General features: G+C 39.1%; 1 protein-coding gene across 1 annotated transcript in view; it reads left to right on the forward strand.

The window, feature by feature from the left end:
• The window catches only part of ush2a (Usher syndrome 2A (autosomal recessive, mild)), a 214,114-nt gene that overhangs the window by 130,280 nt on the left and 57,943 nt on the right, over positions 1-25,891 (forward strand). Inside the window, exons 41-48 of the mRNA XM_058398879.1 lie at positions 7,425-8,053; positions 10,794-11,122; positions 11,794-11,916; positions 12,459-12,622; positions 13,050-13,259; positions 20,057-20,259; positions 20,448-20,560; positions 24,219-24,417. Of these exons, the coding sequence (XP_058254862.1) occupies positions 7,425-8,053; positions 10,794-11,122; positions 11,794-11,916; positions 12,459-12,622; positions 13,050-13,259; positions 20,057-20,259; positions 20,448-20,560; positions 24,219-24,417 (1,970 nt within the window). The remainder of the gene's footprint in view (positions 1-7,424; positions 8,054-10,793; positions 11,123-11,793; positions 11,917-12,458; positions 12,623-13,049; positions 13,260-20,056; positions 20,260-20,447; positions 20,561-24,218; positions 24,418-25,891) is intronic.

The following is a 25,891-nucleotide window of genomic DNA, read 5'->3' on the forward strand; positions in this document are numbered from 1 at the left end:
CTCGCTTATCGCGTTCGCACCATTCTCAACTCACGTCGACAGGGTGGCCGCCTCCAATACATGGTGGACTGGGAGGGGTACGGTCCAGAGGAGCGCTGCTGGGTCAATAGGCAGGACATCCTGGACCCTGCACTCATCGAAGAATTTCACCTGAACTTTCCCCACAGACCGGCCCTTCGCCTGAGGGGGCGCCCACGACGACGAACACCTGGAGGTGTCCCTAGACGGGGGGGTTCTGTCACACAACAGTCTGGGCCGGAACACCAGAGGGAACCCTCGCCCAAATATTAACTATCTCTGGCCACTTCCGGTACTGAGGCATATTTAAGCAGCGCGCCACCTCAGCCTCATTGCGAAGCATTGTTTCCGTTTGTGTCACTTGCCAAGCCTTTATTCTGTTATTGTCTAGTTTCCTCGTGTATGACCTTGCCAGTTTATCTCTTGACTTCGAGTTTCGGATTTGTGTTTTGGATTAGTTTTCTGAGTGTTAGCTTTCTGGTATTTGACCCTTTGCTTACGTTATCTTGACCACGATTTCTGCCTACCGTCCTTTACTAAATCTGCACATGGACTCTAACACTCCTCCGCCTGACGAGGCGTTACAACCAGACTGCCTTCTAGAACTTTTTTTCCCACAAATAATGTTATGTCCATATTCAGCACTGTATGTCTTTGTCATGTCACACTCCACAGTGGTAGTTAATATGAAGCTCATATAAAGGAGACACTCGGGCGTTAAGAATTTATAGTTTTAAATAAGTATGTCTGTTTTTATCTAGCCTACTAGGGGCAATATATTCATAGAAAAGTTCTAATTAATTGTTTTACATACAAATGTTTTATTTATGTTTTTATCTTCAAAGTAAATGGTGATGTCAAGATGCGCCAAGTATAAAAATAAGCATCTATCATTTGATGGTGTTTATCTTCAGCTACTATTCTGTGTAAGATTATCCAACAAGCCCATTTTATATCAGACTTGCAGAACTAAAATAATTCATTCGATTTACATGGATTGAAAATGTCCGATTAGCCGTGTACCTTAAAGTCAAAAAATGTTGTGTACAGTCGTGTAACCAGGAACATGTAAGCTTATGAGCAGCTTATGAATTCAATTCAAATTTTATTTGTCACATACACAACCTAACACAATACAACATGTAAAAAAAAAATTCTAACTATCCCTGTCATAAAAGTAGAATAAAAAAAGAGGCACAATAGAAATAGAATTATCTGTATAGTAGCAAGGGGGAAAATTATACAGGAAATACATAATACATATGGATGAATATGGATCAGTGGAAAAAAAGTTTTTTTCTGTATGAAGTATTAGTTGATCCCAATTATGTCAGACTGTTCATTGATGGGGACCTGAGTGCAGAATTGCACTGTCCGTAGCAACTGCAGTCCTAAGCCATCATTACGGTTTCTAAGTGGAACCATCCACAGCAATCTCATTGATCTTCAGGCTGTTCATGTGGGTTTCATCGTATCAGGTTTTCAGCTGATGAGAACTCCACCCAGTAGTAGGGCATCAGGATGCAGCTCGGGCAGGTCCGCAGGGCAGAAGGGGTCAGGATCACTGGTAATTACAAGTTTGAATTATGTAGACTGAGTGTGATCAATTCACGTAATATTAGCATGATCCAATTACCTTATGAAACCTCGTGAGGATGTTGGCACTGACAGGAAGAAATAACTTTATTATTAAACGAACCTAATTAAATCATGTGCAGCACAACAGAGCAGCAGGTAACATTGCCACTTCACAATGCCAGCGACTTGGCTTTGATCCTGAGCCTGTGTATACACTATACAGGAGCAAATCGTGTCAGATCTACGCTAACAAATTGTGTTAATTTAGCTCAGAACTGATTGAATTAAGTAGCTTTTGTTTAGCGTGGCATAGAATAAAATGCAGTGTAGAATAAAACTATTTAAATTTGTTGATAAGGTTTCTGTTTATGTTCATGAAACACAATTAAAAGGTCCGATGACCCTTCAGCAAATATCAATAACTTTAGTTATGTCAATAACACCGATAAAGTTTTCAATTTAAAGCCAAGATATTATTTTTTCACAGCCGTGAGTCTGACATGAAGTCGACATTAAAGCGTGTTCTCTAGACAAAGCTCTCAGTCATGGAGACTTCATTCCGCTTGGATTTATCATGCATTCTAAAATTAGTCAAGAATGTGTTTGGGAAAGAAACTCAAATATAGCGGTTTGTAATTAAAGCAGCCATAAATAGTATATATCCTCACGGCCGCTGTGTTAGTATTAGTGATGCTGCCATCATGTGGCAGCAGCGCAATTCATAATGCACATACAAGTGAAAGGCTTCAGTTCATGTTCCTATCAAATATCACAACAGGGACTCGATGCTTGTTGGTGCCAAACATGATGGTTTGCTTATTTCAGAAACGGCTGCTCTCTTAAGATTTTCACATGCAACAGTCTGCACTTTTCTCAAAAAAAAACCCCAAAAAAACAATGAGTGGTAGTGCTGCAGATAGAAACTAAATCTTGATATAAGAGATCAGGCAATGGCCAGAGTGCTTCAAGCTGACAGGAAGTCTACAGTAACTCCAGCACTCTTTGCATCCATGTTGAGCAGAAAAGCATGTCATATAAAATGCACAACACACAGAACCTTCAGGCAGATGACCTACAACAGCATCCACTCCTGCCAGCCAAGACCAGGAACCCGAGGCTACAGCGCATACAGGATCAGTGAAAATGGACAAGTTTAATAATGAAGAAGGACCAGGTGTCATTTTCCAGTATTAAAATACAAAATTGCCTTTATTAAAAACACAAATGAAAATTTTGTACACCTTATGCAAACAAATTGTTCAAGTAAACCTTGCCATAAAACAAAGTAATTGTTCAGTTTATACATTTCCCGTATAAAACAGGTTATAAATAAACACACACACATCATGAAATAGTTGCAGGAAAAGCCGCAGTAAATTAACAGCGGGAAAGAATTGAAGAGATTTGTCAAGGTAATGATAGCATATGATCAAGGGAGAGGAAGGACGAGCAAGGTAAAATAATAGGAGCGGACCGTATGTCTAATTTTCTGTTGGGTTTTTTCCCCCTCTCAGCAGCAATAACTTTTCTTGTCTCTAAATTAGAAATACCCCCAGAGAGAGTTCCCTTCTGTTCTCCCCAATGCTCAAAACACTCAGGTGAAGGCTGTGCTGCCCTACATTTTCACACCCTAGTGCTAATCACAAATAATTACTATGGCTTAATTGTCTTTTTTTTGTTGTTGTTGTATTTGTTTTTAAACATCTTTTTTATTTTCTAGCATGATTCATATTTCTTATAAATGGCAAGTTGTAAATTTATGGTATCTTCTAATTTCCATAGAATAGAAGCTGTGGCTTGACTGAAACTTTTCTAGTCGAGATGTATGAGTGTCTGATGTATTCAGGATGATCTCTCGCCTCTGATTTTATCCTTCAATTAAAATTTTATAACCGTCTTTTTAATGTAATTCCTTGTGTGAAGTTTTTCTCCTTTGACTTGACAGCCAGTCCTGTGAACATAAACTTTAGCATGTAGGCTTTCCCTTTGTCTCCTGCCTGTCACATGTGCAAACACAGCGCAGAAGATCTCTTGTGTTTTGTAATTTTGTAATTTGCATCTACTGCAGGATGTGTGGTGCCCTGAGAAAGGGGAAGAAAAAAAAATTGTACAGTTTATAATGAGAAATGATTCCGTCTGATTATCAGTCTGTCTCATCATCTGTCTAATGAAACATTCGCCACATTAAAACACAAGCCTCATCATCACCGTCTCTTTGTTCTCTGATTAATTCAGTCAGTTCTGTTCCATTGATGCTACACCTGAGGTACCACTGATCCTGACCCCTTCTGCTCTCCAGACCTGCCTGATCCATCCCACTATAGTAGTTCTCATCAATTGGAAATCACTTGCCGCTGCTGAAGATGAACTCACAGGAAAATCTGTGGATGTGTAACACTGAAGATGCCTTTGGATTGTAGTAGTCACAAGGCACTCAAATGTCCATCAATGAAGAGTTGACAACTTAAATACAATTCATGTTCAATCTAAAATGTATTTCCTGCTTACATAATTGATATCTGGTGCCACCCAGATGAGGATGGGTTCCCTTTTTCTTTTCAAGGTTTCTTCCTCGCACTGTCTCACCATCACCTCTGGCTTGCTCATTAGGGATAGATTAATACATCCTCATTTGTTATATTTCTGTAATACTGTCCATTGTTTTGATGATGATGATGATGATGATGATGATGATGATGATGATGTGAGAGCTTAGGAGCATCGTGAACATTTTGGAAAAATTGGGTCTGATTACAAACTGAGTTCAACAATTTTCACCAGTTCAACAATTTGATCAAAGAAAGACTTTCTTTCCATAAGAAATGTTTTTTTAGACATTTTTAGGCAGACTGACTTCTTTTACCATTCTAGTTTTTGTATTTTTTTTTAACTTGATACTTGTCATCATTTTCTCTGCAAGGCAAGGAATTAAGAATTTAATTCATCTAAATTCCATTGCATGTTATTTTGTTCAACATTGCTACATTTTCTTAACATAAAGACATCAAAGTGTAATATTGTATGTTAAGCACAATTTTGGTAATAAACCCCACTAGCCCCCTAAGGGTGGAAATCATACCACATCAATCCGTGAAAGAAAAGACTCTTTCTTGTCTTTCAGAGACAAAATAGTTTTCTGTCTTATCCTGTTCCTTCAGAGATGGTCTTTCTTCAGCAGATTTGCTCCGTTACGATTTTCACTCACATGAGACGCTAATATGAGACACTAATATGAGATGATGCGAATCATTACAAATTCACTAAAATGTACTTTGACTACCACATTGCTTGATTCCTAGTGTCCCTACCCTATATTCTTTTTAGATTTTATCAGCAATCCTGACCTTCAAAGCGATCCTCCCATCACAAAGACATCCACAATGTTAAAAATAACCCTCTCGTTCTTTTCCTTTCCCACCCCTTTACCTTCATGCCTTGTCAATTGATTGTGTTATTCTTATGCTAACCAAATCCTTATAAATGTAATTTAAAGCTTGGTGGCTCTCGCTCTTGCCCCCCCACCCCCACCCCTACCCCTTCTGCTGTCCAAGGAAAGACCCGGGGCTTAAGTATCCCGAACGTCCTGCGATCACAGCCACCTCTGCCGACGCCCTGATGGAGGCAGCCTGGTGTTATTGCACCGCGTTCTCGTCAGGCGCCCCAAGAGCAGTAAAGCATCAATAAAATCAAAAGCACCTGCATCTTAAATGAAATTTCAATTGAAAAACTTAACAGCCCTTCAAATTGCGAAATTTAACACAGACCAGTAAAGCTTAAATAACACTTTGCCTCTACAGACTGAGGCGAGGCTAGAGAGCGAGCAGAGGAGGTTTGGATCGGGGTGAAGGAAGCAAAGGAGGGGTTTGCGTTCAAGGTGACTTGATTGTCTCATGTGGTAAAATTATTAACAATTAAGGAATTTCTCCAGAGAGACGCATTGGATTTGCCAGCACAGGTACATTTGCAGTTTTTTTAAGCAGTGTCAGAGGTGGGGGTAGGATGGGGGCTTTTTCAGTATTCATGGAAGCTCTTGAACCTTTGTGGTAATTGAATCAGTTGGAGTGCTGAGTGGAGCAAGCATAAAAACCTGTTAACCCAAAGGTCAGATCTGTGCATTGTTTATTTATCAGGAGGGGGGGGGCAGGGAGGAGTTTGGGGCAGAATCTATAGTAATGACCCCCTTCTTTACACCACGCAAAACTTACCTCTGTAAGTTCATTTTTGTAGCACTTAAAATCCTTGGATGATAATTAGCATGGTCTTATTAGAGGCTTTAGGACTTTATGCTCATGAAACAAATTAAAAGAAAATGTTTATTGGGACTTCCCTTTTTTTAAAAGTCAATCATATTCAGTTTGACCTCTGCTAAACATGAGACTTTGTAGCTTTTTTTTATTCATTTAGTTTTGAGCTTTGTGGTGGTACGTACAGTACCAAGCTCTGGGGCCTAAAGCTCATTCCATATACTCAGGTGGGACAAGGTGGTGATGGGGAGGTGGAAGTGGGCCATCTGTGGGGAGACATCAGCAGCCCAGCATGCATGAGAGAGCGTGAGCCAGTCACCTTGATCAGGCTCGCCCTTGCTACTTCGCCATTACCACTGCTACTGTGGGACGTAAATGTAGGAGGAAAACATTACCTGCAAATGAGCTTTCATAGGGCCTAAATATCAATCAGACACCCGAGGCTAGAGAGTCAGGCGGAGAGGACGCACACAACACACCACACCGGAACTTCTTATTTTAGCTATCCAGCTTTTCCTTTTTTTTTTGACTTCCTAGTTACTTTTCTTAAAGCTTTAAACCTGGCACATACAATAGAAAGTAACTGAACTTGTATTAATGTTGTATTTATCTGTAACTTTCTTTCATACACTGATCAGGCAAAACATTATGACTACTGTAGATGACTACTAGATCCCTGAAGGTGTGCTGTGGTATCTGGCACCAAGATGTTAGCAGCAGATAAGTCCTGTAAGTTGCGAAGTGATGCGTCCATGGAGGCCCCACCTCGCAACTTACAGGACTTAAAGTATGCTTACAGGACGTAAAGGACTTACAAGACTTAAAGGATGCTTTTGATAGATACTGACCATTGCAGACCGGGAACACCCCACAACAGCTGCAGGCTTGGAGATGCTCTGATCCAGTCTTCTCACCATTCCCATTTTTGCCCCTTGTCAAACTCGCTCAAATCCTAACACTTGTCCATTTTTCCTGTTTCTAACACATCAACTTTGAGGACTAAATGTTCACTTGCTGCCTAATATATCCCACCCACTAACAGGTGCCATGATGACGAGATAATCAGTGTTATTCATTTCACCTCTCACTGCTCATAATGTTATGCCTGATCGGTGTATATTAACAAGTATCAGTTTGTTTATAAATGGCTTCCTCTATCAGGCTGAATGGGGTTTTTATTATTGTATAAGAAAACATGTGCATGTTTTTGGGAGGCTGTGTGTTGTGTGTGTGTGTGTGTGTGTGTGTGTGTAATTATGAAAAACCCAAGCTGTTTCAACTTGGAGATCCATGAGGATTTTTTGGCAATGTGCGCTGCTGTCCTGGCTGCTGTTCTCTGCTAACCACTCTGAGAAAATGACCAGTCAGAAGACTTCACTGATTTCCTTTAAAACATCACAGATTCTGCACTACATTTTTTACTTCACTTCTTCAATCTTATTTATAGTTTTTTTGGAGATAGAAGTTGCTAATAACATGTATTGAATACATCGACAAATATATTTGTTTACAGTGTGCACTTGTTCAAGATCCAATATTGTGTCAACGTTAGAATTTTGATTCTTTCTTCTGTCTGTTCTTTAGGCCCTGAGTCTGTAGACCCACCGGTGCTGTATGAGATCCACCCTAGAAATGCCACCATTTCCTGGTCGCCTCCCTCACGCCCTAATGGCATCCTTACCCACTACAACATTTACCAGAACAGCCAACTCATCACCACCGTGCTTGCCAACACCACCAGCCTCACGCTCTCCAGTTTGGCGCCCTACCAGCAGTACTTCATCCAGTTAGAGGCATGTACTAAGATGGGCTGCACCCTCTCGACTAATTCACACACACTCCACACACCTGCAGCCCCACCAGAGGGTGTGACCAGTCCTCGGCTCTACTCCGATACACCCACCTCTGTCCTGGTGACCTGGGCTCCGCCTCTTCATCCCAATGGTCCGCTTGAGGGCTACATGTTGGAGCGAAGAGTTAATGGCAGTCAGCAGATTTCCACAGTGGCCACCACAATCCCTAACCAGACTCTTACCTACCTGGACAGCTCAGCGTCTCTCAGTCCCTGGAGCACTTATGAGTATCGGGTGATCGCCACCACCAGGCAAGGAGGCTCCAACAACAGTCAGTGGGAAAAGGTCACAACCCGACCTTCACGGCCAGCAGGCATACAGCCACCCAGAGTGCTGGTGCCCGGGCCCGAGTCTGTCCAGGTAGCCTTCTGTATGTGCATAGGTAGATCTGAATGACAATGTGAATGAAGATTTTAAGAAATTTTCTGCCAACATTAAACCACATTTTCTTCTAATCTTTCATTAGCAATTAGTTATGTCAAAAATGTTTATCTGAATTAGTCACTTCATCTAATTTGGTTAGAATAGTTCTGATTTGATCCAACCATAGTAAGCTTTGGAAAGGTTAGGTATTTAAAAATGTCTATGTGGAGACCTTGAACTCGTACAGAAAATCTGTGAGAAAGAACTCAAGCCTTTAATTGAAGTAACTTTATTGTAAATATCATTTTTAACCACAATCATTTAACCACAACTTAAGAAAAGCTTATTTATCAAGATCTATTTTATTTGTTTGTTTGTTGTTGTTTTTTTTTTTAAAAAAGGCAACCTGAAGAACTTTTTCCTCAAGATAAAGCACTCCTTTATGGTTCTGTCTAGAAGACAGAAAGTCTATAACAGTTTTGTCCAATCTTATCTGCAAAGTGGATGCTAGTGTGGGTGAAGGTATTCATTCTAGTCAAGCAGGAACCACACTTGATATATGGCCCAAAGTATGTGAACCCCTGACCTTCACACCCATATGTTGTTCTTGCACAAACTGCTCCTCACCCAACATCAACATTTGATCTCACTAATGCTCATGTGGCTTCAAAATCTAGTGAAATGTCTTTCCAGAAGATTGGAGGTTATTATATATTATATAATAGCAAACAAATGATCTGTAATGGGATGTTCAAAAAACACATATGAGTGTTAGAGTAATGTGTCCACCAGATTTGGCCATATTGTGTAACTTCCATCAGTGCACGGCTCACCTCCATTAACATGCACACTTTCTTACATACTTGCATCGCTGTCTTACCTTCCCTTAGCTAAAAGTGTTTATTTGATTCAGAAGACACCACAGACAAATCTCTAAGCAGCCTGGTGTGAGCCGTCTGAAGCCCTGAATGAACACAATGCACAAGAGAACAATGTAGCTGGATTCAAAGAGCATCACTCTAGCTCAGCTAGTCTCTCTCTCTCTCTCGCTTTCTTTTTCTGTCTTTCAGTGTCAAGGATGTTGAGTAGAAATGCTTACCACTTCAAACAAAATGCATTTGCATAAACTTGTGTGAATAATTCATTTCCCTTAACCCCAGGTTTATTTTAATGCTATTATTATTTTATTAATTTGGAAACCGCTTCATTTCCGTATATAACTGGATAAGAGTTCTTACACATGTAAAAGCGCACAAAACAGTTGTTGTCATTAGCATATGAAGTGCATTTATTCCTGTCAAGCTACTCTGCGCCACTATTGTCTTTAGACAGATCTTCTTTTCTGAAAGAAAAGGGCTAATTATTTCATTATTTTAAGGATTCAGTGTCATTCTTCTGGGATTCTGCTCCAATCTATGAAATATCACTCACTGTCATGCAGATAGTCATAATGTCTGTATTGCCATGTAGAAACGCAGCATGCATCCTTACAAGCGGTACAGACCAATAAGGAGAGGAATGGCTGTCAGAAGGATTGGGGAAACTGGAAAGCCATTATGGCTATTTTAAGGGTTTTTTTTGTTTGGTTGGGGTTTTATTTTGCTTATTGTTTTACAGAGATTATTGTTGCTCATAAATAAGTTTGTGGAATGTTATAATTTTTAATTGTCTGTACTTTGACACTTCCATAATATCTAGCAATTTTACTCCCAATATATCATATCACCAGACCTCCCAACACTTTTTGCACCCCAGTGTTGAGATTTAACTTCAGAGTTTGTTAGTATCAGTCAGCTGTCAGTCATAAATATGCTAAAAAGGGCAGTCTTTATCTCCCACATGAAACAGGATATGAATTCCAGTGATTTGGAGTGACTTGTGCAAATGTTTTCAACTCTCCAATGTTTTAACTGACACCACTTGGTCAGATCTTTGGACTTGAAACTTCAGAGGTAAAGGAGAAGCATTCACCTCATTCACGCTCTGCGGCTCGCACGTTTTAGTCATGATTTTAATATCAAACATGAAAAGTGTGTCTAAGGGGTTTTCAGACATGTAGGTCTATGCTTTTTTCTGAAACGCAGGCTTTAAATTGTTAGTTGGATTTTCTTCTTTGCAGAAAGAGAGAGAGATACACACTATTTGAAAGTCTGATGAACTAAAGCATGGCTCAAAAACATTAACTAATTTCACATTCCGCTGTAGCATCCTTCTCAGTGTACTGCCCTAAAATGCTGACTTGTGCCTGATAAAGCCCGCCACTTTCCTTTCCTTTTCTTTCCTTTCCTCGTGCAATTTCATCAGAGTTTCATTATAGATAGTGACAGCATTATCCCTGTTTTAAACGTAATGAAAAGAGCATTGTGTTTCCGGGTAAAAGTCTTCACTACAGCAATCTCAGACCAAGGCCTGGAATTTGGCCCTGACCTCAGACGCTTCAGCTAAGTGTGTAGTATATAAATTGTAGCACTTTACTTAATGGTGGTGTACATAAAGCTACATGGCGCATAAGCCCTTCACAACAACTGACACAAACCTTCAGAAGCATGTAAAAAGGCTTACTCCAATAGTAAGACAGCTGTTATCACTTATTATTACTGGTGTTTCATGATTTTATTCTTATTTATTTTCTCTGCTCCAAATAACACAAACTTTTTATAGTTTATGCTTTTTTGTAATATTTTACAATATTAGTCATAATACTAATTATGTGAATGTATGTATGTATTTAATATAGGTAACATGGTCAGACCCACTTATTCCCAACGGAGAAATTGAACGTTACGAGATCCGGATGCCAGATCCACGCATATCCCACTCTGACACCTCAACGCTTAACCGGACCATCACCGGCCTAGAGCCATTCACTAACTACAGTGTGACCATTCTGGCCTGTTCAGGGGGTGGGGGCTTTGTTGGAGGCTGCACTGAGAGCCTGCCTACTCCTGTCACTACATTACCCACAATTCCGCAGGGGCTTCCAGCACTTTCCATCATCGCCATTAGTGAATCTTTCCTGGCTGTGTCATGGCACCCACCGTCAAGGCCGAATGGCCCAAATATACGGTAATTAAATCTATAAATCCAGAATATCAAGTATGTTGTATGTACATTTGGAAATTTTATTTTTATCTGTATAATATTTAGAACAGAAAAATGCCACTGTCAGTATATTAACTATTGATTCTAAACAACTGAAATAATGGTGTAAGCCTCCAGTTTATCACCTGCTATAACGCCCATAGATTACGATACTGCAAGAATTTCAGCTGCTTTTCAAAGGCAAGTGACAGTAAGCAGTTCAAATGGCACACACATTCCCCAAACACTGAATAATCCCTTACAGAAGTACTGCTAATGGGAGTTATATATGATACTGCAGAGTAACAATCTACACTGCAAGGCTAAAATACAGCTTAACAGCCTTTTGTTATTTCTCACCCTATAAGTGAGTCTGTTTTTGAGCTGATTAGGTGGTAAATAAAGCTCTGTGTTCATGTCTGACCATTAATATTCATGACCCTTTTTCCCTCCAATGCCTTGTTTGTTGAACTAGGCTTATGAAGAGCACATTAAGCCCAGCTCTCATGATTACGGGCAAAATTAGCATTACTGTTGAGAGAGTGAGAGAAAAGGGGTGGGGTGGGAGTGGGGGGTAACTGGCAAGGCTGAAACAGCAAGAGGATTGTGGGAGTTGAGCAGGCTGTGATTTATTGGGCCGTTTCTCCTGCCCTCAGGTACAAGCTGCTGAGACGGAAAACCCAGCAGCCCCTGGCCTCCCGTCCCCCTGAAGATTTCAATCGCTGGTACCATGTTTACGCAGGAGACAAATTGTTCCACGAAGATAAAGGCCTTAGCAGGTGAGATTACCAAAATTAGCTTTAATGCAAACGCTGCCAGTGTGTACAAACCTGGTTTTGCGCTCTGATGCCATCTTTTTAATACAGCTCAAAGATACATTAAGCAAATATCCAAAAGAATTAAATTGTTTTTGCACTAATCTTTCTGTGTGCATGCGTGCGTGTGTATGTGTGTGTGTGTGTATTTGTAGCAGACTCAAAGACATCTGCATATTACCTTCCTCTCTTTTGTCTTCTTTTTTTCTAGATTATGAAGTAAATGCATGCTGTTTATTCATCTCATAGTCTTGTGCATGACATTACAGCACCAGAAGAATTTTCATTAAAATAATAAACTGAAACATTCATTCATTCATTGATTTATTAATTATTCTTCTTCTTCTTCTTCTTCTTCTTCTTCTTCTTCTTCTTCTTTTTGTAGTATTAGCAGTAGTTTCTATTACAGTAGTATCATGTAAAGTTTTACAAAAGATTTTTTTAAAGCTTTACAGTTTCCTAATTATTATTGTCAGTGCAGAGGTGATGTTTTTGTGTTTTTGCAGGTACACGTGGTATGAATACCAGCTGTTGGTGTACAATGATGTGGGCTATGCTTCAGGAGAGGTGTCCTCAGGAGTTACTCTGGCTGGCCCACCTCTCCATGCCACCAGTGTGTCCACTCAGACCATCAACCACACAGCCATTCTGCTTAACTGGACCACACCCAGTGAGATGGCTTTTAAGAATTCAAGGGGTTTTAATACATGGACAGATATTTAACACTGACAGTGGCTGTTCTACCCAAAGACTAAGCATAAAGGGGAGCAGTTACACTATTAAATAGTGATGTGATCATTTGTCCTGTCTACTCAACAAATGTTCAACAGAAAAAAAAATTTCAGAGCTGCCAGAGCCTTTCAAAATAAATACATCACTGGATGTGCTCAGAAAAAATTGCATGATTTCTTAAATTGTAATGTTTATTGTTTTCAAGAAATATTTTCATTATGAAAGTATGATTACAGACGTTTTTTCTTCTTCTTTCTTTTTTAAAGCATTTTCTGCCATTAACCTTATACACAAAGTGTCCTTTATACGCTTGTTTCTCAGTATCATCTTTGTATCTCTTCCTCTCTCCCTCCCTCTCTTCGCAGCTCTGCAGGATCTGCAGGGAAAAGTGGAGCTCTATTATCTCACAGTCAGTTCCACCCAGGAAAGCCAAACACTCCAGCTTGACCCCACTGTGACCTCGGTGCTGATCTCTGACCTTCAGCCCAACACTGAGTACACATTCTCTCTGACCTTGTCTAATGGAGCTCACAACATCACCAGTCCAGAGGTCACATGTTCTACTGCAGATGGGGGTGAGTTAAAAGAGATTGGTAGCCCAGTTTAACAATTCTGTTTTGTTTCTTCTAGCTTTTTCAGGAAAGCAATGAAAATTTAAAAAAATCTTTTTCTTTTCAAATTTATCAGTCTTGCAGCCCGTTCATATTCGAATGAACAATTCAATATTCTTGTGTGTCTTTTCCTTAGCCATATCAATACAAAACCCACTTCCTGGTCTAGATAGGTCATTCTTTTTTTTCTTCCAAACTCTAGACCACTAACAAGAAAGATTGTATGGTGTGTTTGATAAATGAATACACCAGTTCTATTGAAGTGCTATGGTTTAGAGTAGTGGTAGACTGATATATCGCCAAGGCTGATATATCAGACGATATTTGTGATTTGTAATTGTTGGTATGAACCAGTAAATATTCCAATTTAGTCATTATGTGCTAAGCCAGACTTTTGACTAACTTATTCAGATGTGAAGCAAGCTACTGACAGACCCGTCATCACTTGTTTGTTAAAGTACTAGATAGCTGCAGAGAAAACAAATCCTCTAAGGTGGAACTTTATAGACCCAGCACTGTACGTCTCTCATTTTTGTGGATGTTTTAAAAGATTCATAAAGAAACTGCATTAAAACCTGTTTATTTTATGGGTATAAATTTCTTAAGTGAATATTTTTGATGTTCTTCGAAGAATATTCTATAAATATTATGCACAATAAATTTCCATTTAGTTTCACTGTTTTTCTTTTTATCTCATAATTAAATTTGCTATATCGGCCTCGTAACGGCCAGTCGGCCACACTGCTTTCTAGATATAAGCATTGTATCAGCCATTAAAAAACCCATTACGGTCAACCACTAGATTAGAGATACGAAAACGCTTTACAAAATGCCACAGAACTTGACAACATTATGCCTCATATACTGCATATAGGTCTTAGATGAAGATTTTGATATGGCTAGTTTGTGGTTTTTTGTAATATTTTATTATTTTGTAATATTTTAATATTTTATTAAATACATTGTAGTTAATGTAACATTTTTGTCTGCAGTGGTGGCACAAACAGTTAAGGCTCTGTGTTGTTGGGTTTTTAAATACCAGTACTGTAATGTTGCCACTGTTGTGCCCTTAAGCAAGGCCCTTAACCCTGTCAGCTCCAGGGGCACTGTATCATGCCTGACCCTGTGCTCTGACCCCAACTTCCTAAGTTAGAATATGTAAAAAAAAAAAAAAAAAAAAAGGTTTTCACTGTGCTGTAATCTATACTTGACAAAATAAAGACTGCTGCTTCTGCTTCTTTACTGAAGTTTTTTTCCCATATATTCTTTTAAAGGTCTGCTTTAAGAAACTTTTAGCAGATGCAGAAATTTGAAGGCAGTTGGATTGCTGATTGCATTGACTATTTTCAGTCCTGCTGTCAGCACTTAAAAACATTTTCCTGTGATTTCCATCAGTCTGCCGTCCTCACATCACTTCAGTCAGACCTGTTCACAGAGATAAAGGCAGCTGAGACCGATCTCTGAATTGATTAAATATTTGCTCTCCGTTCTCTAGAGGCGTGCAGAGAACATTTGTGTTTGACCAAAAATTTTTGATATACCGACCTCTGTACTGTGATCAATAGTAATTAAGTTGTCCCTCTCCCTCGCAGTAAAAGTACTGATTCACCGATAACATGGGTATCAGATTAAGCTCTCTCGCTTAGAGATAACTTCCTCTCTCTCTTATGCTCTGACTCACACATCTGCATACACTCTAACACACACCTGTACACGCTCACACACTCACACTTAAAGCAGCACACTGCAGGTTACCCCTCGTTGAGTCCGATTGAAATGTCTACCTTAATCCAGTCTGGAATGGGTTCGAGGAGCATTTCCCTGCAGTGTGTCATAACTTTTCCCCTCTCTTAATCCTATTCACATAGTAAAATCCACATTAAAAACATTAGATAATCATTATCTCCCAAATAAAAGTTACGGGCCATTTAGCTAAGCGCTTTCACCGGTAATTTCATTATTTTACAGCCTAAAGGGCAGCCCACTTTAACAACTGCAATTGAACTTGCAGATCATATTAAGGCACCGGATAATGTACATGTTAAGAGAGCCTTAATTAAGAAGTTGGACAGGAAGGCATGCGAAGTCTCGCTGAGTGTGAATGTTGCCGGAGTGGAAACGTTATGAACAGGGAGGCAATAAGAGGCAATGAGAGAGAGAATAGTACTGTTAGCAACTGTACAGTGGGATTTATGGTTTCTCTCCACCTGTGATATTTGTGACTGCTAAGCATAGTTTATAATCACAATGATGACCTGCGCTACATATTAATGCTGCTATAACAATATGGGTATAAAAAAAGTAAGAAACTGACCATTGATTACAAGGTAAATAATATAGTAGAAAAGAAAGTAGTAGTGATAAAGAATTTTGAATAACCAATAATAATAGTCACTAATACATTTATCTACAAATTATTAAGCATGAACCTTTAACGGATTTAAAAAAAAAAATTTGTGCATTTGTTAGATATTTTGTATACATTAAATACAATATTAATGGAAGTAAACATTCCACTTTTTGTGTACTGGGAGCTTTTTTATTCATGTAAATAATATAAAATATCATAATCTGTGTTCCCTAGGAACACTTCTATAAGCAGAAGTACCCCATGAGCCACAGAGATCACAGCTACTGAGTCCCTACCTGATTAGCTGTAGCACTCATTGAATGGCACTTAATGGAAAAATGGAGCCCTAAACCTGTATTCAAGTATGCCTCCAAAATCACTTCTTTTACCCATTGGCTGATGTCTTTAAAGTCCTTTAATGATGCTCCCCAGGGTAAACAAACAATTGGTTAGTGACCCACTAGCTGAGAGTCACATCTTCATGACACATATACAGTTCCTTAAGTTCTGGCCTGGGTACATTCTCACCTGCAAGCATAGAGATATGGACACAAATGTCCAACAGTGTCATCTATAACAATAACTATGGTGGGAAGGCCGGTTGGCCAGTCATGCACCAATGCATCCTGGACGGTCTGTCTATACCCTGTCTACCCCATTTTTGGTTGTGAATTCTTAAACAGATTCACTGCTCTGAGGTTGGTGTCCCCAATTGAATGAACAACCTTCTTGTGAAATTGCAGCACATCTACTGTTTGAGAGCTGCATGCATTCTCAGCCATAACAGAGATGTGAAGGTGTGCATCCACCTAATTCCAGGGCTGTTATGCACAGCTATAGGCTTACATACTCCATGACTTAAACTTGAACTGTACAGTCTGTTCTGGTGTCAAATGGCTCCTCCCATAATGACTTTTTGGCCTAAAGCTTCCAGATCAGGGCTCTGTATGGCTTGTTGTCATTTGGACTATCCACACAGCAGACAGTTTTCCTGATACGGGAGTATGTCTAGACCTGAGCAATTTTAGAGCAATTCTAGAGCAATTTTCACATATTTCCTGACCTTAATTGTTGAAGAAAGAAAGACCTAAAATGAGCCGTACATTACATATTTTTAACTTCTACAGTATAGCCAAGTGGCTTGGACTTTGCACCTGATTTGTTTGGACCCATGTGTGACGGTGAATCTCTAAAAATGATACCCTGCAGACTCAGTATCCTCATTTCAGTGTTCTAGTCAGGATCTGTTCACATTTTCAGTAAATCTTTCTTCAGTGACTCTCACCTTGTATTGGCAGAAAAAAGACTAGTGAAAAAAAGACTCTATGAAGGCCAACTCCATGGTCAATGTGTGCTAGTGTAAATAAACCACTTAGTGGCAATATATCGCATCAGACATTTTGCTCCTATCTTAAACAGAAGATTAGATTATTATATTAGATTATTATATTATTATATTAGATTAGACTTTATATAGCTTCAACATCCTCTTAATAATCTGTAAGAGCTATCAATGAAATTATTTCAATATAGAATTAACCCGGCCAGATGTATTGTGTACCATGATATGAATCAGGCACTTGTCCAGCTGTATTGCATGGAGGATGGACCTTTAATTTTGACAAGGCAGCCATCCTTGCCATCCTTTTGCACATTCAGTGCCACTTCTTTGCTATACCCCAGCTTTACACACCAATTGCTCAGCATGATGAACCAGCACTCTGTGTTAAAGTAAGCCTCAAGTTCATGAGTATGAGATACTGCCATTGATGGGACATCAGGGTCTGTCGTTTACCTTATGATTTTTTACTACCCTGACAAATACCTATGGCCATATTAGACTCACAGATAAATTAATTTACTCTGAAATGCACTCAATACTCAAAACTTTGCAGGTATTCTACCATTACTTCCTGTACTACTGATGATCAGGCTAGATCAAGATACATAATTACACATCATTATTTCCTCATTCAAAGCTGCAGTATGACTCTCTCCCTATCCTCATGTCTTTCAGTGCCCTTTCACAAAATTCACAAGATGTTCATCTAGCACTGAATCATGTGTCATGTTAAGCTAGGAAATAAAATGTGTGTGAGTGTGAGCAAGAAAGCCTGTGGAAAAAAAAGAGCAGAATACAGTGCTTTGTAGGACACTGGGAAGCACCAGTGTAGGCAGCAGAAAGAATCCCCCAGACTGGCTCAGTTAACCTCCCGCCCCCTGGTGCAGTACTCCATTCCCACCACGCTCCGTCAGGACTGATTCAATTTACCCACAAACCGTCTGTTGGGACCTCCCCAAAACACAGAGAGAGAAAGAGAGAGAGAGAGAGAGAGAGAGAGAGAAATGCAGCCAGCATACTGTGCTTTTTCTGCCTCTGTCAATTAAGAACAGCAAGTTTGCAAACACTCAACATGTTGCATGTCACATGTTTTCAGTATCTTACACAGCTGGAGATTACAGCTTCACATTTTCATTTGAAATATATCAATGATGCAACAGTGTGAGTATTCATTGGTTAAAAAACTAGGTTAAATCTTTTACCTCCTTTTTATTGTTCATATTATGTATTATGGAGATTGTCTTTCACTATTTTATTAAACCAGTAGTTCCTTTCAATCCCCCCGCTCTCTAAAAAAATAAAAAGAAACAGGATTAGTTAAGACAGGTTTTGCCACATAGCATTTGTCATTTAGGTGTAGAGTTTAGGGCACTGCCATTTATTTTAAACCATTAGCTAACTGTCTAAACACAGAACACATATTCATAATTCTTGCCATTATGTGTCTACGAACACATTCTTTCCACATTACATCTTTGCACCCCGTAATCAACTATTACTTATTTACTACAATAATATTTCAAGCATGGAAAACACACCCTTATAAAGTGCCACAACCGTAGCTGACCCTCTTCTCTTCTCTTCACAGCTAACTGTAAATGATTTGGAAAATGGCTGCTTGTGAACAAACCTGACAGATATATTCAATTCAATTCAATTTATTTGTATAGCGCTTATACATATAAAATATTATATATATAATTTATAAGTTTAAAGTAAAGTTACTATTTTATCCCTAATTTTACCCCTATTTTATATATACAGATATAGAACATTCTCTGCTTCCTAGCTAATGTTTATCTATATTGAAATATGACTGACAATGGATAGAGAAGTAGCTAAACCCAGTACATACATTTATGTAAATAAAAGACATACATCCCCACACCTCTTTATTTAACATATTATCTTCAATGATATTTCAAGCAAAACACGCTTACATGAAAACTTATAGCACTAATCTACCCCCCCCCCCAACTGTGCAGCTATTCCAAAATGACAAAGAAATAAATTAGTTTATAACTATCTACAACTTTCCAGAAATTACGAAAAGGTGGGATCGATTGTGAGGCAATCAGAACAATATTATTGTGAACACAGCAGAGGCGTGTATATCAAAGCATGTCCCTGGTATCACTTACTGTTTGTTAGCTAAAAGAAGCTAGATGAACAATGTGCTAGCTAGACTTGACATTTCAACAATGAGTAGTCGGTCTGTCAGTGGAAAAAAATGCTTCTTCTAGGCTGGCCTGTGGACAGTCCAGCAAAAATGAGGTCAGTTTTAAAAATCTTGTTCAATTATTATTTTATTTTATTTTTTTGTAAATTGCCCAAAGGATGATTAATTATGGCTAAATGCTATGTGTCTGTGTTCTTAGGCTGGAATCAGTATTCTCATTGTCTCTTGTGTCATTTCCATTAATCATGTGTGTTCTGCAGTCAAACACAGGATGCAGGATCCTTAATAAATGATATAAATGATAGTTTTCTCACTAAAACAACATTGCAGCAGTTGCTGTATCATGCTGACCATCATTGTCAAGAGGAAAAAAAGGAAAGAAAGTAAAATATGAAGATTCAGCAGTGAGGCTTCGAAGTGCTCTAAGTCCAGGGAGACCTCATTTAGCAAGAATCAGTGTCTTTGAGGAATGGGGTTTGCTTGGGTTAAAATGTAGGTGAGGGGGTTTCTGTGTGTGTGTGTGTGTGGTGTGGGTGTGCGATTGATACTTAGTGCTTAATACTTTGTGAATATAATCAAGGATTCAACTAAATAGAGTCTACACATGTCAACAGCAGCAGTATTTTTCCTCAGATCAGTTGTCATCTGTGCTTTTTATTTTTTAGTAGGTTTGTTTTTGAGTGAAATTGGACATTTAAACCATCTTAGTTGCACTAAACTAAGCAGAGGATGATCGGTGATGTTTGAATCTTTTCAAGTTTTTTCTTGTTTCTAATAAGGTTGATGTTCATGTATTATGACATTGATACTGTGTTATATAATTGTCATCTGATAACATAATTCCTTTGAACACTAAATACTGATCACTCTCACACTCTGTCTTTACTCAGAGCCGGAAGGAGTCTTTCCACCAGAGACCGTGACCCTCAACAGCACATCTGTGCGGGTTCTCTGGGCAGCTCCTCTGGTTCCTAATGGAGCCATTACACACTACTCTGTCTATCTGGATGGTCAACTGTACACCTCTACTGACAACACGTCTGGATCCCTGGAACTAGGAGGCCTCCAGCCTTTCACTGTGTATGATGTTCAGGTCAGTGTTATTCATAAATGTTGCTGTCTAATGACGCAGGAATTTTGGAAGCTGTGAGTAATGAATGGCAGAATAAATATTTTGTTGTGATCTGTACTGTAAGAAAAAAAAATGTTTAATGTTAAGTCATGCTTTGTTATGTAGTAGTAACTTGACGGCTCATGTGTTTCTTGGTCATGTGTGTTTAGGTGGAGGTGTGCACAGTGTACGCATGTGTGAAGAGCAACAGCACAAAGTTAACAACCGTGGAGGACATGCCAGCTGACATCACAGCACCCACCATCCGAGTGCTCAGCTCCAGGTGAGCTACAGATGAGTTTGTGGTCAAATCACTAGCTATGTTTCCATCCAAGAAAAGATTTAATGCATTGAAATGTTAACTAATATAGAACATTCCCAATCAAATTTCATTACTGATATACTGAAACATGTTGCCAAAAAATTGCTGTGTTAGATAAATGGTGAAAAAAAAGTGTCACATGACAGAATTTCTCGTATCATGCGCCTCACAGAGACGTGTCTTGAGGACAATCTTTTAACTAACCCTGAAAATGTCCCTCACTTCTGTGTAGTCAGTGCAGGTTGCCAGCTTGAACAGAGTGAGGGCAACATTCTTTCGGGACAGAACCGCTGGACAGTGGCACCCTGCCATGTGATGGGCACAACATCAGGACAAACTATTTGGCATAGCATCTCAAACGTGAACCAGGAAATGATAAAACATAATGTTTTTTTATAAACTATTTTTATGCACATTTTCACTTTTTTCACAGAACAGCGCAAAACGGTGGACAGAAACCTGCCTACTGAACTTTTTTTCTATAACTAGAGTAGGCACAGGAAATTATGCCATGCCTCTTATTCTTATTCTTATTCTTCCCAGTAATGATCATTCTTCTGTGACACTCCTGTTGTGAAGCATATTTGCACATTCAGCTTGTTTAAGGCACAGGATCTGGTGTGCTGTCATTACCCATAATCCCCACTAAGAATTCCTTACCCTGCCATATCATATTGCTGTTTCGCTGTACTTCCTCTCCCTATAGAATATCTGATCTATTGGCCTGACATTGCCGGCTGCGGCTTACACATGCCCCAAACACTTCATTTATTTGCCGTGCTAGATTTGCTCGAGTGGACTTTAATCAATAGCTCGTTCGTTTATTTCCGTTACTGGTGGAAGGTCGGGGGCCCGAGTGACGGAATCAACACCTCAGCTTAAGAGCTGATTGAAATATGACAAGTGCCACAGCTGATGGCTTACTTGCTCCTGCAGATGCATATGAATTTCAGCTATTTTTTCTCCACGAGGGATTAACGGCCAGACAGCAATAACACCAACTGTGATATAATGGTAACTCTGCTTTAATGCCCTTGATTTTTACACCAAGAATCATCTGCAGTTTTTTTTTCCTTTATCTTTATATCTTATTATTTGCATGTAGTTTCTAAACATTTAGTGTTGAAAGAAAGGAAACCTTTGACTTTTTATAAAATCATAAACACATCCTATGGTCTGGAAACATAAAGTCACTGGCACAGTGGAGGACTTGCATCATTACCATGGCAATATGTTACAAGTTATTTATGAGACACAAAAGAATAGACTGAATATAAGCATTAGGTAAAGTAGGGAATAAAACAGGTAAAAATGTGCAAGCAGGGTTCATCCTATAATGAGAGGATTTTTTTAGTAGTAGTAGTAGTAGTAGTAAGGGACAGTGCATTTGTTAATGTCAACGTTGTCAACGTTATTGCATCAAAAAAAAACATTCATTTTCCCTTATGCAAATGTCTAATTTTCTTGAAGGGGTTAAAAGCTTTTTTTTTCTGTTGTTCAATTGGATTTGTACAATAACTGGGTCATTGCTGCACCTTGACACAAGCAACACAAGCGTATTAAAAACACAGAGTGTGTGAATGGTAATGCTGATCATTAGGTTGTGTGTGTGTGTGTGTGTGTATGTGTGTGTGTGTGTGATGGGCTGTTTGCTGTAATGGACAGTGTGTCCCACAGTCACAGTTTTCTCTTTATTCTAGTTGTGTAAGACAGAAAAAAAGAACACTTGAGACTAAATAAATCAATCATCATTACTAAACAAAAATCAATCATCATTTTATAGGAAATGCCAACAGTCAAATATTGAGTATAGAGAATTAGTTGTTATATGTGTGATGCAAGCTCATTTGTTTTCTGCAGTATTATCATTTTATTCACTCCGTAAAGAAACCATGAGCGCTTCTGCCTCCACGTTCGACTCTGAGCCTGGCTGACCAGGAAACTCTCCACCTGTCGAGAAGCAGTTCTGCTCGGCTTATGAATAGAGAGAAAAATCAATATCAGTAGTGCATCAAAAAAAAAGAAAAGGCTGCTCACCCACTATAACTCACTGCACAGTTCAGACTTTGCAGTAAGTTGGAAAGCCGTGTTACCTAATCTTATCTCCAAAGTGCCGGCGTGAACTGCAGTATTTGCTGCCCGCCAGTGCATTTGGCAGCCGGTTGGATTGGCTTTGCTGGTCTTCTCTCCCTCCAGCTGCAGTTTTCTTCAATTACATTGATAATTCCTTCACTGATGGTAATTATAGCGTTATAGATAGGGGTATAATTCTTCCCTGATGACTTAACAGCAGGATGTGTGACCTTTCATTTTCATTCTAGCAAGCTCTCTATAGAAACGCTGTGTGACACTGAGAGAGAGAAAAATAAATCTGGGTGAAGATGAGGTAGAGGTCCAAAAGGTTACTATGAATAACAAGGCAGTGTTTTTTAATCCTGATAAACTGATGAAGATAAAAGGAGACTTGTTTATCAACTGTGTATATCCATGATTTGTGCATAAAGCGTACATATTCACTTTTCCATGTATAGAGTTTTGTTCATGCATGAAGGTGTGAGTATAATTAAGGAAATTTCTGACCACTAATGTTCAGGAACAGTGGTAGAAAACTGCAAGTGCAAATAAAATGTTTATAAAAAATCTCCCATCCCACTTATTGTCAGTCCCATCAGAGTAATTGAGTAATTACTGATTTTGTTGCTCACAAAGTGCACACAGACAAAATGAAAGTAAAATCATATCAAAAGTATGTGTAAAGATCGAACGGTGAGGAAGATGAGCAGCTCCTCAGTCCAGTTTGTTTACCCAGTTTTACTTTATCTCTATTCTGTGGTTTTTGGTTACTGCTACATTGCAAAGAAAATCTTGAGACATTTATTTTAATCGACAACCAACTACAAGCCAGAAAAATGACACACCTTACATGCCTTTGTACTGCTCACGCTGCTGTACTTTACATTTCCAAAAACAGCAACGGAAAAGCAGAGACTAGCGAGAGATTTTCAAAAGGGTTCAAGAGGCTTTTAAAAGGAACACTGTTTACCATATATGGCAAATTGAGGCCTCTCTTTATGCAAATGAGCATGGCCATGCAGAAGCACAGCCGTTTAGGATGTATGGCGAATGCTTCTTTTTTTTATGTGCATTGGCACCAGTTCCAAGTGTGGAATTAAGGGGCTACAAGAGAAAGTCTGTGGTTGGACATTAGGTTGGTTGCAAATATGCTCCTCGTTAAAAGTAGATGATTTATTGCCAGATTTGAGTGACTTTCTAACAATTGCTAGAAGTCTGAGACTAAGCCTGTTATTATTCTTTGTTGGAAAGACTTGGACTGTCTCCAAGCCTTTATATATAGGGAATAAACCGGAGAAGTATATCATGTAGATTTGGAAAGGCTCCATTTGAGAATGTCTACCACATTGTGTCTTTTATTGTTTTCCTGCTACAAAGAATAAGCTAAAGCCTTAATAAATTTAGCAGACAATGTGAACCTAGGCTCTTCTAAAACATTTTTTGTTTTGCTCTTTCAAAGGAATTCTACATATAGAGAAGATATCACACATTAACAGTAATCATACCTGATCGTTCTGTAACAAACCGTCTGCTCTGTGTCTCGTAGATCTGTCCGACTAGAGTGGTCATCACCTGCCCGGCCAAACGGCATCCTGGGAGGGTATGACATTCGTCGCAAGGCCCTTAAGCCTTGTGAAGAGCTCCAGGTCAAGCAGGCCACGCTTCCAAAGGCTGAGTGCTCATTTCTACAGTGCCCTATAAACCAGGAGTTCTGTGGAAATTCCTGTTACCAGCCAGAAGAGCAGGTTATTGCATATGTATTGCATCTGAATGTACTAATAATCATAATCTGTATCCACACCATGTTTTATCATGACTATAAAATACCAACCAGTACAGTATCTGTCTTATCAGTAAAGAATACACTCACCAGCCACTTTAATAGGAACACCTGTAGCCCTGCTAATTCATGCAGTTACCCAGTCAGCTAACCATGTGGCGTCATTGTAGTGCATGAAAACATCAAGGTACAGGACAAGAGCTTCAGTTCATCTTCACATCAGACATTAGGATGGAAAACAATCCAAGACAAAATGCCAGACTGCTTCAGGCTGACAGGAAGGCTATGGGAACTCAATTAATCACTCTTTACAAACATGCTGAGTAGAAAAAAAAATCTCAGAACATCACATCTTTAACACAGATTTTCATACTCAAATGTGGTCAGGACATTTTCTAGTACTGGACAGCAGATGTTTAACATTTAATTAGTATTATTAAATAGAACAAATCAATTCTTACAAAGCCTTTTTGCAATTTATCAGATTTTAACGTGAAATGTTCTGTTAATACGTTTAATCTACTACTAACTAGGGTTATTCAACAGCTTAAATTAGCTTATAGGCAATTAAAGATTTTTTTTACACCATTACTTGTAAGAGCCTCAGGGTTAGAGGCTAAGATTTAAGTAAAATACTCCTGTATCGAGGATGCAATGAGCCATTTTGGCATTTTAACACAAAGCTTTCATGCCTGCAGTTGTTTTCAGGAAATAGATTAACTTGTCTCCTGCAATTGCTGCAGTCCTGATGTTATTGAAACGCTGCCAACTTGGCAAGTGAGCACAAGCCATACGTCTCCCCCAGCTCAAGAGCAGACAGTAATGCTCTGGAGGCCCGGACACAAAAGAATACAGCTCAGGAAAGACGAGCTTACCATGTTCGACAGCAGCCGTAGAATAGAGATGATTCACTAGGTCTTAAAGAATGAATGTAACAGAGCCATCTGCCAATATTCCCTTGTTGTGTAGGCCTGATATAACCATTTCACAATATGACTGATCCAGAACTTGTTTTTGTATGTGTGTGTGTGTCTAGGGTAACAATAGCCTTCTACACTGAGGGCTACACAAATACAATCCCTAATCATCACCCATGTTGTCAGAATTTTGTTGTCCTTGAAAATGTTTAATAGTGTAATGCTCCCTTGTTAACGGCTAGTTTCTTGCTGAAATTGGTGTAATGTGCCATTGCTTTTGGAATGTTCTACCTTACAAAGCTGAATAAGGTTTAAAAACGGCATTATGATCTCCTGAAATTTTTTCAAAATAGTCAAAATGTTTTTTTCCTCTTTCACTCTGGGGTGCATCCGAGTGATCCTTCACATTATGTTTCAGGCTTGAAGACTAGCCAAAAGGTAAGGACAATGTCAGTGGCTTGGGGCAACACAGATTTTTCAGACTCCACCAGACTATAGTCCCAATGCGGTCGGAAAATCTAT

The sequence above is a fragment of the Hemibagrus wyckioides genome, linkage group LG09 (genome assembly GCF_019097595.1).
Source record: "Hemibagrus wyckioides isolate EC202008001 linkage group LG09, SWU_Hwy_1.0, whole genome shotgun sequence".
Lineage (NCBI taxonomy): Eukaryota > Metazoa > Chordata > Actinopteri > Siluriformes > Bagridae > Hemibagrus > Hemibagrus wyckioides.